Consider the following 14,243-nt stretch of genomic DNA (forward strand, 5'->3'; position numbering starts at 1 on the left):
TACAATGTCAACTCATCATTGCCTTCTTTCGTATTCCAAAGTCCTTTTTTTTTTTTATAATTTCACGGCGTGCTTAGCATATTAAATTTTATACATGTAAATTAATAAGAAATTATTAAGAAATAAGTCTAGAAATCAAGTGTACATTTATTTAGCTCGCTTTGATGACAAACTATTTAATGAAAATATATTTTCCACACAAAATTTATAATATTAGAACCCTTAATAAGCACAATGAATTTTAAAATTGCCGCTAACGGCTTGTTTTGTGATCGCTTTCCAGCACTGATGCCCAACACAGTCTGGTATTTTTGGTATTTAATCGATAGTTGGCGAAACTATCGAATGCAGTCGCCTTTATCGGCCAGTGCTGGAAATAAACGCGTCAAAAGTGTTGCAAAAGGCCAGTCGCTGGGCTGCCGTAAAAATTTCAAGGTGAAAGAATTTTCGTTTTGTTATTGATAATAGCGAGCGAAGACCGCAAATCGCAAATCAAAAGAATTTTGCAATAAGTTCGAATTTATTGCAAAATCGCAAGACTCGCGGCGCTCTCAAATCGTCGAGAAAAAAGCGAAAAAAGGCTGAGAGGCCAGCGCAAAATCGAAGAAAAAACTGTGTATGTGCGTGCGTGTAAGTGTGTGAGTGTGACGTGTGCGTTCGCTGTGTGTGTGAGCGAGCTGGCATGCAGATGATGTGTATGTGTGTGTGCTGCGGCTGTGTGCGTGTAAATTGAATAAGAAAACGGAGCACAAAAGGCACTGATGGAAAATTTATATGTGCTGAAAAATAAATATATTTGCAAAAAGCCAAATAAAATAGCTGCAAAAAGTAAAGTGACAAGCGGAGAGACGGGCAAACAACATTTTTTTGATTGCCGACTCTCTGCAAATTGAAGAGACAGAGAGAGCGGGAGATTAGTTTGTGTATGTGTGGGTGTGAGCCGCCTTTGCCAGGAAAACTAAGAAGAAAAAATCCCTTGCGTTAAAATGTGCAAAAAATTGTTGAATTCGATTGTTTGCTTTCCTTAGTTCGGCGTTTCGTTTTTTTTTTGCACAAAACTTTTTTTTGCCAATCTTTCATGCACGCTTTTCGTTTATTTAATGCCTCTCTCCCTTACTCTCCCACTCTCTCTCTCTCTTGCTTTTCCTCTCCGGCTCTCTCGCTCTCCGCTTTTTTGCTTATGCCAGCCAACTGTCAAAACTGTCATTTACCTTCCTTTTGTCCGATTAGCAAAACGCAACGAAAAACTAAAATCCCATCCAAATTTAAATTGTGGTCGTTCGTTTGTTTTTAGTTTATAATTTTATACCACGAAACGTAGTACTTTTAATTCGTTTGTCGTGTAAGTGTTATAACAAAAAGAAGAAAAAGTCAGAGGATAGAGAGGGAAAACGAAAAAATCACCGCCGCCGCACAGTGCAACAAATCGATCAGAAAATAAGCAAAAAGAAAAGGAAGCAAAACTAAACATGATTTAAATGAAGAAAAATTTATAGAAATTCAAGGAAACAAAAGTGCAAAAACTTCGCGTAATTGTTTGAATGTGTGTGTGCCCATCCTTTTTGTTGTTTCATTTTCATTACTTTCGGTTTTTGTTGTTGCAGTTTGCACTTTGTACCTTTGATTTTCCCATATCCCCTTTTCATTCTTATTTCTCCAAAACAGCTGGCCAAGCAATTGATTAACTCCAGTTTTTGCTTCTTATGTTTTTTTTAGTATTTTTTGACATTTGCTTTTGTTTATAATGTCAGCTGGTCCGGCATTGTTGTTTATTTTCTGTTCTGCTTCGCCTTGATTGTTTAGTCAAGTGTTAGTTTTGTTTTTGTGGCATTTTGCAATTTTCTGCTTATTTGACATCCGATATTATGGGGTATTTTTGTGATTTTCTACAGAAATTGGAGTACAACATTGTGAGTTGTGCTTAGTTTAACGGTAACTCGTATTGCACACAAGTGTTTAAAAAATATGGAGAGATATTAAATAACGGTACTATGAAATTGAAGAGTGGATTTGTAAAGAAAGTTGTTTCAATAAGCTTACACCTCTGTAAACTTATTTTTGTCTTGATGCAATGCATAATTATTAAGCAACATTATTTGTGTATATATTATTCTTTATAGAGTAACGTAGAAAATATAATACAAAAAATAAAAAGCGTCCTTCTTTTAATTTGTTTGTATTATATTTAGTTTAAGCAACAAAGAAATACTTATTCTTGTTTGTTTCTGGATCAACAGTTTGTTTTTGGTAAAAAAAAAATAACATTTCAAAATCTCATATACCATATAAGAACCTTCTTTGTTGCAACTCCCACCATCGATAAATCTGATTAGCTTTTTTTGCCCTTGAACTTACCTACATATATCACCTTGAAGATCATTGTGATCATCCCTCCCATAGCATCTCCGATTTCAAAGCGAAACAACAAACCTCAGGACAGATCGGTTTTCTTTGGTTTTCTTGCCGAGCTTCCTGCTTACCCTTGATTTTATAAGTTTGTGTTTAGTAATCCTATTCGTTTTAGACATTTAAATATGTGGATACTAATTTTTTTCATAAAATTTATTTGAGTTTTGAGAGGCTAATTTGTATCAGGTTGCATTTAAGTTTAAAGAAATGAGCTGTGTTTTTTAGAGGGATTTACAACACATGCGTGCAGTCACGTCTACCAAACATTTCATTCTCCCGTGTACTGTGTTTATTATTTGAAGGTTTACTATTTAAAAACATCCTTTGTATTGCTTAAAATACAAATTTATTTAAATTAAACAAATATTAATTAAAAAGTAAGTATAGCTTATTTTGAGATTTCAGAATGAGCCTCTCCTTAATTTTATTTAAATAAAAGCAAAACAAATTTAAAATCTGTTTTTTAAAGACAATGTTGCTAACAATTTTTTTGTTGTTACGTATTTTTTAAGTATTAAAATTATCGAATCAAATTTAGATTTTTTATATTATTTACCTCAAAAACTCTTTGTGCTATATCCATTTTCGTTACTTTTAGGTATAATTTCGTTTGATTATTGTAGAATAATTTTTTGTTCTGCGACTCAATTCTATTGGGAAATTTTATTTGATTTTAAATTGTTTCTGAGTATCTCGTGGATGCATTTTCATTGTAATCTCTGACTTGTTGTTGCTTTTGCAGCCGCCACTTCTTCCTCATCTTCCTCGGCATCCCTTTCGCTGCTCTTTTCTCGTTTGATAAACATTTTCATTGCCTTCTCTCGGTCTCTCTCGCTCCCTATTTCCCGTTCGGGTTCTTTTACTTCCTACTACAACGCCTTCGTTTTTCTTTTCCTTTCCCCTTTTTTTTGCATTGTGAATCATTTCCTTGCGAAAAGAAAAGGAGAAAAGGTGGAAAGTCCCTGTGGGTGGAAAAATATAAGGAAATGGGTTCTTCTGAAAACGTAACGATTTTTTATATATTTTTTATTATTTTTGTATCTGTTAATTGAGTTTTGGTTGGTAAAAATACAGGTCAGTAAATTATATCACTTCATTTCAGCTATGATAAGCCCAGCATTTTTAGTTATTTAAAAAATTGTTTATGGCAGAAGCATTTTTTTTAATTTAACCGGTATTTACCAGTTTCCTATCGAGTTATCTATCGAAGCAATACCTGGAACTACGAACAGCTGTTCTTTGTTTTGATTTTCATACGGTTGGTAAAAAAAAAGTCAGCCATATTTTTCCGCCATTTTGAATGTTGCTTGAAACAGCTGTGCGAGTGGGGATAGTATCATAATATGGCCGACCAATAGGACAACAATGTCCTAAATATTCGATTATTCCCTAAAAGTTACAGCAAAAACCGTCGAAACTCTACTTACTCCAATTTTGAAATCACTAGTTACCCCTACCTCAATCGACTGCAGTGTGGATGGCACCCTAATAGGGTATGTCTTATGAATAAAAAGTAACATGCAAAACAGGGAGAGTGTTAATGGCCCCATATGTTTATTTATTCTTGATCATGATCAACGAAAACAATAAGAGCTAGAGGTTAGGACTTAACATGCAGACTAATGTTGATAAAGTTTTTTTAAAAAATGGCCCTTAAATTTAAAAAACCCCATCCGCTAGAGGCATAATTATTTTGAATTTAGAAAACAGTAACAAGTATCTGATAGTAAAGGCATTCGACAATAGCGCTACGTCGAATTTTGAAATATAGAAAAAATCTTGAGGATTCAAGCTAAGGAAGTTTTCGACCGTAGTTTTACATTTTTTTTATTTAAGGAATCTAAAAATCCTTTAATTGTTTTCAAAATATCCAGATTCTTTTGAAATTCTTCGTTACTCTTCATACACATAAATGATTGGTTTTTTAAGTATAACTGGATGAAAGAATGCTCCTCGTTATGTGATCAAATTATTTTTTATATTGTTAAGCGTATTTTTAAATTTGTCTGATTCTCTTTCGGTGCACTTCGAACAATCAGGACATCTTTCCATTTCTCTCTTCGCCTTCTTCGGCTGCTGCTGCGCTGCTATCATCATCAATATTGATTACCGGCAGCTGTCCGCGAGAATGAGAGCGAGAGAAAGGAAATGAGAGAGGACCCGCCGCTCTCCTTTTGCGGTTTGTTTGGTATGCGGCCCTCGTCCCGCCCCGCCCACTTGTAGGCGCCCACGTTTGAAGAAAGAAGAAGGAGCAGGGGTGCCAACAGGCTCTCTCGCTCTTTTGGAGCTCGTCCTCTCTGATTGCAATTTGCTTAACGCGCACTCGCTTGCTCTCTCTCTGCCTCTCTTTCAGTACTATCTGTTGTAGTTGCTTTTCATTACATTTGTTGTTTTTATTATTGTTGTTGGCTTCCCATCGATTTTATGCTTTGTCGTTGCAATTAGTTCTTCTTCTGTTGCTTGTTTCTTGTCTGCACTCTTAGTTCTCATTTTCCTTTCTCCATCACCTTGTTGTTTTTGCTATTGAGGCAGGCAGTGAGAAGGAGAGAGGCAGAAATCCTCCTTCCATTTCCATCTCCTCATTCGCCGATTTGATTGTGTGTGAAATCTGGTGCCTACAGCAGTACTTTGATTATCGTCTGCCAAGGGTTAAAGGGGGACCCCAAGTTTATTGTCCAGAAGTTGAGTTATAAGAATCGACTCCTTAATAGTCCTGAATAGGTGGGGCCTTCTTTTCTTTGGCTGTGTACATTGGTGGAATTAAGACTTGATTGATTTAGTTTTGATCAAGGGTTATGTGGAGGGTGACCAGAATTTTAAATGACATTCTCTAAATATATTTTTTTAGAGCGAAGGAAAGATTTCTTTATGTTTTATTATATTTGTAAAATTATTTTCATTTTTTTTGAAACAGATTAACAATATCGGATCCACAGTCTAGTTATATTAATAAATCGAGGTGTTTTTTTTTGTCAATTTATTAGCTTAAAAGACTAGGAAATATTTAGTAAGATATATTACGACATGGTTCCTATTTATAATAAATCTTGCGTGCATTTACAACTGTTTGATGTTCAATTTTCAGTCCTTTGTTCCCCCAAATGATCTCCAAATAATCGCAAGATCAAGTAGAAGCTTCGCTTAACACCTGTGTGGCTCAAGAACAAGGCCAATATACTCTTTAAGATCCCACAGAAAAAAACACCTTGACAGAGTGCTACGACCAATGTTGACCTATAACAGATTTTTTGTTGTTGTACGGTTGTTCTTCTGGTTTGATGATTTTGTTGTTTTTCTCTGCTTTTCAACTTATTCCACTTTTAGCCACGAAATAATCAGATTTTTTTACGTCGTTTATAACTCGATTAGGCAAAAAGAAATAAAACAAAATTAAGCGAGAGAGAGAATAAAAGAGCACCGTCAAGGTCTTGACTTTGCCTTCTGGCAGGGCACACGCAGAGTTCAAACGCAACTACAGTAATCACTCCAAAATAATATTTAATATTAATATTAATTATCCGAAAATATACTACATAGCTTTTTATAGATGAAGATAAAGTTGTCCCCATTTTATAATCAATATTTAAAAGCAATAAAATGACATTATATTATTCAATATTTAAAAATTTTAAATTCAACATTTAGTGACCACTGTACTAGCACATACAAGCACACTCTTTTCTAACCAGTCCACGCAATTTATGAATGATCGTCAAAGCTTACGGTTATTAACCAACACAAGTGCGGCAAAAAACCGCGCGTGTGCCCAAAAATGTTTGCAAAACTTTTTCGGCAACTTTTTTTGCAAATAATTTTTGTGGCTGCTTTTTTATCTCTTTCTCTTTGGTTGGCGTGCTCATTTCTGATTTCCGTAAACGAAATCGATTAAATAATGAGTGAGTCGAAAAAAATCAATGCCGAAAGAAAATAAATATTTAAATACTCAATTGCAAATGCAAAAATAAATAAGAGGGAGAAAAGTTATTAAAAATAAACAATCGGTTTTTTCATTGGCTCGGAAGGAAACCCCTTCCCCAAACCTTCTTTCTCTAATGTAGCACTTAACTAATTCAACAAAACTACGACGTACCCACAATACAGACAACTCAATGAAATCAATAATAAAAAGGAGGCTACACAAAAAATAATGAAAAGCACACAAAAGCATCATCAACATCGTCGTGATGATAATAAACGAACATGAACTACGCAGTATGAAATTTAACTAGATACTTATAGAAAATCATATAAAAAAACAGAAGGTTGGGTCTAGCTTCAGGCCCATAAGATAATTGTTTTTTTTAAGACTCTGATGGATTGCTCGTTTGAGATGTTAGGATATCTTTAACAAAAAACTTTTTTTATAAATGGCCTATTAAAATCTAGTTAGATAGGGTAATACAAAAAGATTTATAGTTTGGGAGAAAAGCTTACCAATAAAATAAGATATTGATGGATAAACCATATGAGGTAGTAGTAGTATTTGATTTTTCTGAGATTTTACCTTTTGTGAAGGTTAAAACCTTTCGTTTCATAGTTAAGCCAGCTTAAATTTGGTATTATGTGTTGAGTCAATTAAGCTGCAAGCCACCGTATATGTGCGTCGCGTTGTTCAGTGCAATTATTTACTTTTTTCTGCGCCTCTCTGTCCCTCGATCTTTGTGGCCGGCTTCGTTTCGTGTGCATTTAATTTAATAAACAAATAATAGAAAAAAAATATTTATGTTTATTTTTGATCGAATTTCGTATATCTTGCTTTCCGGCCAACCATGTTAATGAATTTAATTCTTATTGTCGTTCTTGTTCTGCTCTGCTATTTCACAGGAATTTCATTTCTACAATTTACTGCAATGTGCTAGTAAAACTAAACCGAAGAAATTGATTAATTCAACGAAAGAAATTTAAAAATAAAAACAACAAATTGAAAACCTATGCGTAAGCGTGTGACGACGAAGAAGAAAAGTGCAACAAATACATGAATACAATTAATAGATCAACGTGAAGCCTAAATTAAATCCCTAGTTAACCAAAATCACCAAAATATTTTCATAGTTTTTAAGAAATATTTTAAGTGTGATAGCAAGTTCTAAAACACATCAAAAGAAGTTATTTTCAAAAACAAATCAACTGCAAACCATTTCGAATCGAATCAAGTCGAATTGATTCGATTAACAGCTGTGCTGTCCACATGCACCTGTGTGTGTGAGGGGGCGCGCGCGTGTGCGTGTACGTGAGTGTTTAGTGTGTGTGTGTCACATTGTTAGTGGCGAAAATTGAAACGCCCGCTAAACAAAGTCAAACGCTAGATGGCGCTGTCCCTGCCGCCTGTGACCAGTGTTGTTGTTGTTGATGTTGATGCTGCAGCTAATAAAACGCGGAAAGGCAAATTATAACCGCCCACCAAACCCCACAACACAAAACCACCCCCCAAAAGGCAGTCGGATAAATAAATAAATTTCAATTTATTAGCATAACAAAATCAACTCCCCAACAAAAAAATAATAAATAACAAGAGTTTCGCATTACCCATCGTCGCTCGGTTCAAATTGCGTCGCGTCGCGTCGCGATCGTCGCTAGTCCTCGGATCGGATCGGAACGGAACATTATAGTACGGACGGTTACGGATCAGATCGGATCAGTTGGCAGTCGGTGGCACCTGACAACGCAACGCTAACCGCTATTATGCATCGGCGTCGTCGGCTGGCCAGTGCAAAAATCGCATTCAAATTGGCGGGCGAACAGCAGCTAACACAACTGACAGAACGCAAATAAATATATAAACAGTCAATAATAAATAATTACCCGTAGTTGTGACAACCGAGGGTGTATCGTAACTTTTTCCGTGGCCCAAATAATCCAAGAATCGTCAGCAATCCTGGATTATTTGCTAAAGACTTTGCGCACGCTGAAATCTAATTCGATTATGGCCGAGAATCAAAGTGCGGCCAGCGAAGATTCCGGTCACCAACAGCAGCAGCAGCAACAGCAACACCACCAACATCAGCAACCACTAGCCGCCACATCAGTCACCGCCGCTTCAGCCACATCGAGCTTAGCTAACCAGTCGCCCACTAACTCGCAGGCCTCATCGCCGGAAAACTCACAGGAAGCACTGCCCTTGGTGCGACGCCAATCATCATCAGCAGCAGCCACAGTAGCAACAGCAGCAGCAACAGTTGCAGCCACAAGCAGCAACACTCCGCAGCAGCAGCGCAGCAGCATCAGCAACATGTTCGATCGCACGGTGAATGCCAAGTTCAAGCCGGCCGCTTCAAATGCCGGAACCGGCAACAATCCGGGACGCAGGAACTCCATGCTGACACCGGCCCGAGGGGTCAGCGTGGGCGGCACTGGCGGCAACATACGCAAGCTGACCAAGGTGAACTCCCTGACCAGCAACCATCACTTTGCTCCGTGCTATCCCCCCAGCAACATCTATCAGAACAGCAACAATGCCGGCAGCAACTCGGCTTTGCAGCGCACGACCAGCGAAAGTTTGCGTCTAAACTCGCTGAGTCGTGTGGCAGCAGCGGCAGCCACATCGGTGTCCAGAGCCAGTAGCAACTCGAGCCTGGCCACGTCCACCTCCACATCGCTGGCCCCCAAATCCAGCAGTAGCAGTGGTGGCAGCAACTCGACCCCGCAGCAACAGCAGCCGGTAAGCAGCAGCAACAGCAGCAGCAGTGGAGGCAGCAACAACAGCGGTTACACCAAGGCCAGTTCCCCCAACAATAATGGGGCACGTTCGGTGGGCGGAGCAACTGCAACTGCAGCTCCAGCGGCAGCAGCAGGCAGCCATCACCATCAGCCACATCACCACCATCATCACCATCACCACCACCAGCATCACAACCACCAGCAGCAGCATCAGCATCAGACTAGCCTCAGCCAAGGACACGCCTCGTTGACCGTCGCCGGTGGGGCTGCTGCGGGTGGGGGTGGCGGGGGCTCCTCGGGGGCCACTGGAGGTGCCACCAATCGCAAACCAAAGACGACTTCCTCATTCGAAATCACCTCGGTGACGGTGGGCCATCCCAAGCTGAATGCTGCCGGCGATACTGGAGACGAGTCGGCCGATGATCTGGACGAATCTCACACGGATGACAATAGTCGGATAACGGACCTGGAGAACGAGACGCCCTCGATGTCCGAGGACACGTTCTCCAAGGAGGAGGTGTACTATGCCAACAATGCCCTCAGCACGAATGCGCCGGTGATACCGACTAGCTCGCAATACGGCCTCGTGGTGGTGGATCCCATTGGTCCGTCGCTGGGCCAGACGATCCAGAATGTGCAGGTGAACGTGTCGGATAACATCATCAACGTGGTGAGTGGTGCCGTCACACCGGGGGGCACCAAGAAGAAGGACGACATCAAGGAGACGCAGCATCGCAGCGAGCGGTTCAAGGTGGTCAAAATCGAGTCCACGGAGCCGTTCAAGCGGGGTCGCTGGATGTGCATGGATTACCTGGACCACTCGAGTGTGGGTAATGGTGGTAATAACAACGAAAAGACTGGCTCTTCTACTTCCGATGCGCACGCAGCCACGGCTGACGGTGCAGCAGGTGTTGCCGGTGGGTCGGAGGCCCTGCCGCACAAGACCACCCAGAGTATGATTCTGCCGCCCACCCAGAAGCTGAACGAGAATCATCTGGAGGCCAACTCGACCGATGCCAATTGGAACTATGCCGAGCAACAGCAGCAGCAACAGTCGCAGCAGCTGTCGCAATCCCAGCAGCAATCCTCGCAGCAGCAGCAGCAACAGGCTCAGATAAGTGCCACGCCCAGTGGGGTGATGACGGCCCCCGCTACAGTGGTGCACGGGATGCATCAGCTTCACATGGAGGCCCAGCAGCAACAACAGCAACTCTTCGACAGCGTCAATGCCAATGCCAGTTCACCCAACCCGCCCGGTGACCCCAACAACTTGGACTATGCTCGAACAGCGGCCATGCAGTTGCACCAAACGCTGCAGCAGCTGAAGCAGCGCGAGGAGGCCATGGACGTGCCGCCAGGGGGTTATCAAAATTACCAGAACGGCGGCGATGTTGCTGGCGGGGCGGCCAACAACAACAACAGCGGTGGAGCGGCAGCTGGCGAGTCGCAGCTCAGCACCAGCTATGTGGAGCAACAGCAGCAGCCGCTGTCGCCGGCACCACTCACGCCCCAGGCCACGCCCACATTCGCAGCTGTTGCTGCCGGGCAGGCGCCAAACTTCCAATTGGAGCAACAGCATCAGCAGCAACAAGCAACATCGCAGATTGACGGGATAGTCTCACAGCCATTTAACCAACAGCAGCAGCAGCAGACCCCACTGCAATCAAACCCACAGCAAACCCCAGCAGCAGCAACATCTGCAGTTGCTGCAGCACCACCACAACAGACTTCAAACACTTCCAATGCAACGGTGACCACTGGCCAGGGTCAGACATTGCCGCTGTTATCACACATGACCAGCTACGAGCAGCAGCAGCAGCCCAATCTAGGAGCAGCAGCTGCAGCATCAGTCACGGCAGCAACATCGGTGACTGCCTCGCCGGCAATTCCCACGCTGCAATTGCAGAGTGCTCCTTCGACAATTGCCGATCCACAGCAATTGATGGTGCCACAGCAGCAGCAGCAGCAACAGCAGGAGGAGCAACAACAGCAGCAGACTCAGCAGCAACAGCAACAGATTCCGCCAACAAATATCGCGAGTGCTAGTGCCAATAATAGTAATCTTAACCTAACGAATGCGAATGTTGTGGCCACCGCCGAGGCATTGTCAAACGCGCTAACCTTGACCGAAGATCAGGCGACCGCCGCAAACGCCGCTGCAGCTGCAGCCGCAGTTGCAACCGGAGCTGCAGCAGCAACAGGAGCCACATCGACAGCAGCAGCAACGCAGCAGCAAATCCAACAGCTACAACAGCAACCAAATGCAGAATCCGAGACTGAAAGGTGAGTCACTAGAAAAACATACAACATATTAAAAAGCTTTACCATATGAACATAATTTATTAGGGGATATAAAATTTAGATCATGGGTAACTTATATACATTTATAAGAACGTTTAATTTTTTTTTTATATTAAGATCAGTTTCTTAATCAATTTAAAAAAAGTTCAATGCCATTATGAAACATTTTAACGAAATTTATCACATAGAATTAAAAATTTAATTTCTGCGTCTTCAGAATAACCAATTCAAACCAACTGACTTGCATGTTTATCTTACAATGTTCTTTTTCTGAAAACAAAAGTATTTAGTTCAATCGGTGAATGTATTTAGCTGCTATCTTATCGGTTTTTCCATTTTCCTCTTCAAATTCATTCACAAAAACTTGTGACTTTGCTTTTCCACATTTACGGACCTGGCATTCGTTCTTATCTCAAATAGTATTGGGCTGATCAAATATTTACACGATTATACTCAAAACGCTGCCGCTCTGTCTACTTTTGTACGGGGTTCTTAATCAATTAAGTCAAAGACGGTCCCGAAAGTTATTTATGGACAGAGTCGAGGTTTGCCTTTGCTTTGCATTCGGCTATATTTAGAACGCATAAAGGCTGTTTGAACAAGTTTTGAGAATGCCCAATGGCCTGGTAGTCCCCTGGTACCCTGCTCCCTTGAAAATATTATCATTTAGGGCTAGTTTCAGCTTTGTTTCGAGCCACTAAAGTGCCAACACGCGCCGCCTTCTCTTTCTCATTGTATTACGCCGTCTCTTTCGGTCACAAGAAATAATTTCGCCACTCAAATCATTTGTTGTTGGCTCTTTTACATAGTTTTTTTTTAGTTTTGTTTGTTTGCAAATTTGCTACATCCATTTGCTGAAATTGCTTGCTGAGGCGGGAAGCGTAGAAAAAATAAAAATACGGCGAAGATATAAAAGAGAAAAAGAGAAATAGTGGGTAAACCTCATTATAAAAATTTATTTAATGAAAATTCATCAATGAAATTAGTCATGGAATGTTTGCACATAAAACGAACGGTTTATTCTTTTTTCGGGAAATGATGGGAAGGGTGTGGAGAAAGGGGGTTGGGGATCGGCTTGGTTATGTGGGGGCGGTGGCTCACAACAACAGTAACAACAACTCGAGCGTGACACAAAAGGTCGCTTTAATTAAGTTCGTTTTAAAGCGTACAACCGTTTACTCAATTGCCATACACTGAGAAAGTTCTGAAAAGAAATGGCTGCTATGATTGTACTAAATTGAATAAAATAATTCCGATTTATTAAATTATTTGTATGTACATATGTAATTTAAACTAACTTAAATGTCTAGATGTAATCTGTTATTTAAACACACCTCAATGTTATTATTAAAATCAATTCGAGCATTTTGTCTGGTTTGAAATCCTGAATTTAATTCCCATGAATTATGTTAAATGTTATAACAGTTGATTGATCACATTTCATTAATGATTTGAATTTTGTTGAATAAATTAAAAACAACTTGTAATTTTAAATATGTATTCATTGAGTTTCAGTTTTAAACAATACATTACAAATTGCATTAATTTTTCTTTGATTATTGTTGAGTTTTTATCTGTTTATTAAACCATAAAAAGCTTTCATCACCAGTTGTAAATTAAAATCGTAATTATCGCCGTTTGTTGTTAGAGTATTTCAAAACTAACTCATTGGCCAACTTTTTTCGAGCTACAATTTGGTGACAGTTTTTTTTTTATTGGTGCCCCCTTAAACTGATGACTAATTTGTTTGCCATAGAAAAAGTTTAGTAGATGACTCATTTTTTGGGGATTTTGCATGTGCCGCTGCTAAACCGATTGATTAAACTAGAGAAATGCATTAAAAAAGGGGATCTTTTTCAGTTGTTTGTACATTGAGCAAATGCTAAGAGATTAAAGAGAGACCAAAGTCAAGGCAAATGAAACATGTGTAGATACAGATATAGCGGATACAGCAGATACAAAAGATATGTGTATATTATATTCTTGGCAGATTGCGCATTTGCGTGTGACGAGGAGCCAGTCAAGTGCCTGCAACCCCCTGAGATCCCCTGCCTTTTGCTCATTCCCCTTATTTCTGAACGATCGTTTTTTTTTTTTTGCTTCCCCAACGAAATGCAACTGGAAAATGTAAAAAAGGGCAGACTGTGGCAGCAAAAGGCAAATTACAATGAATTATGTGGCTTGGATATTAAAAATAGCCGGCACAGGGCCGTGGACTGCAGAGGGGGGGTTTTCATGGAGGGTCCAGGGGGGTGACAGTGCGTCGTATGAGTAATGCCTCCCCATACGTACTTGGAATTGGTTTGTTCGTGTTTGCGCTCGTCGGCTTAGCAACCAAAACGGACTGCACTTGACATTTTCTCCACAGGCCCTCTCAATCTTCATTTCACATTTATTTTTCTCCAACTCGTCTTTCTCTGCCAGACAATTTGTCCATGCTTTTCTTTATTGGAGCAACTGATTGATGCACTAGGCCCAAGGGCGTCTCACCCATGGTTTTCCACATTTTTTCACTTACGTCACTTACATTGGACAAGTGGACATAAAGGAAAAGGAGTGGGGTAAACCAGTTTCAGCCCTGTCTAATGAAAATGAAAGTCTTCCCTGAATGACACTCGATGTGGTCTGTTGCAACAATTGCAATTGTGGATCACTTTACTTTACATAAAAGAAGACGATTTTCTTGGTTTAAAATTGAATAACAAATAAATTACAACTGCTTCAGGCAACTTATCCGTAATTGAAAGAAAAAATATTTATTTGTTATTGTGAACAATAACAAAGGTTCAGTTGATAAAGAAATCACAACTGCATTGTTACCCCTTAACATTTGTCATTCTTAGGATTGATAAATAATTACATAATTTAAAAATGTA

General features: G+C 40.1%; 1 protein-coding gene across 1 annotated transcript in view; it reads left to right on the forward strand.

Moving 5' to 3' along the window:
• The first annotated feature begins 1,216 nt into the window (after positions 1 to 1,216).
• The window catches only part of LOC108050577 (protein bunched, class 2/F/G isoform), a 109,273-nt gene continuing 96,246 nt past the window's right edge, over positions 1,217 to 14,243 (forward strand). Inside the window, 2 exon segments of the mRNA XM_017132302.2 lie at positions 1,217 to 1,342; positions 7,234 to 11,349. Coding sequence (XP_016987791.2) covers positions 8,333 to 11,349 — 3,017 coding nt within the window. The 5' untranslated portion in view covers positions 1,217 to 1,342; positions 7,234 to 8,332.

Source organism: Drosophila rhopaloa, unplaced genomic scaffold (genome assembly GCF_018152115.1).
Source record: "Drosophila rhopaloa isolate 14029-0021.01 unplaced genomic scaffold, ASM1815211v1 contig_2, whole genome shotgun sequence".
Taxonomy (NCBI): domain Eukaryota; kingdom Metazoa; phylum Arthropoda; class Insecta; order Diptera; family Drosophilidae; genus Drosophila; species Drosophila rhopaloa.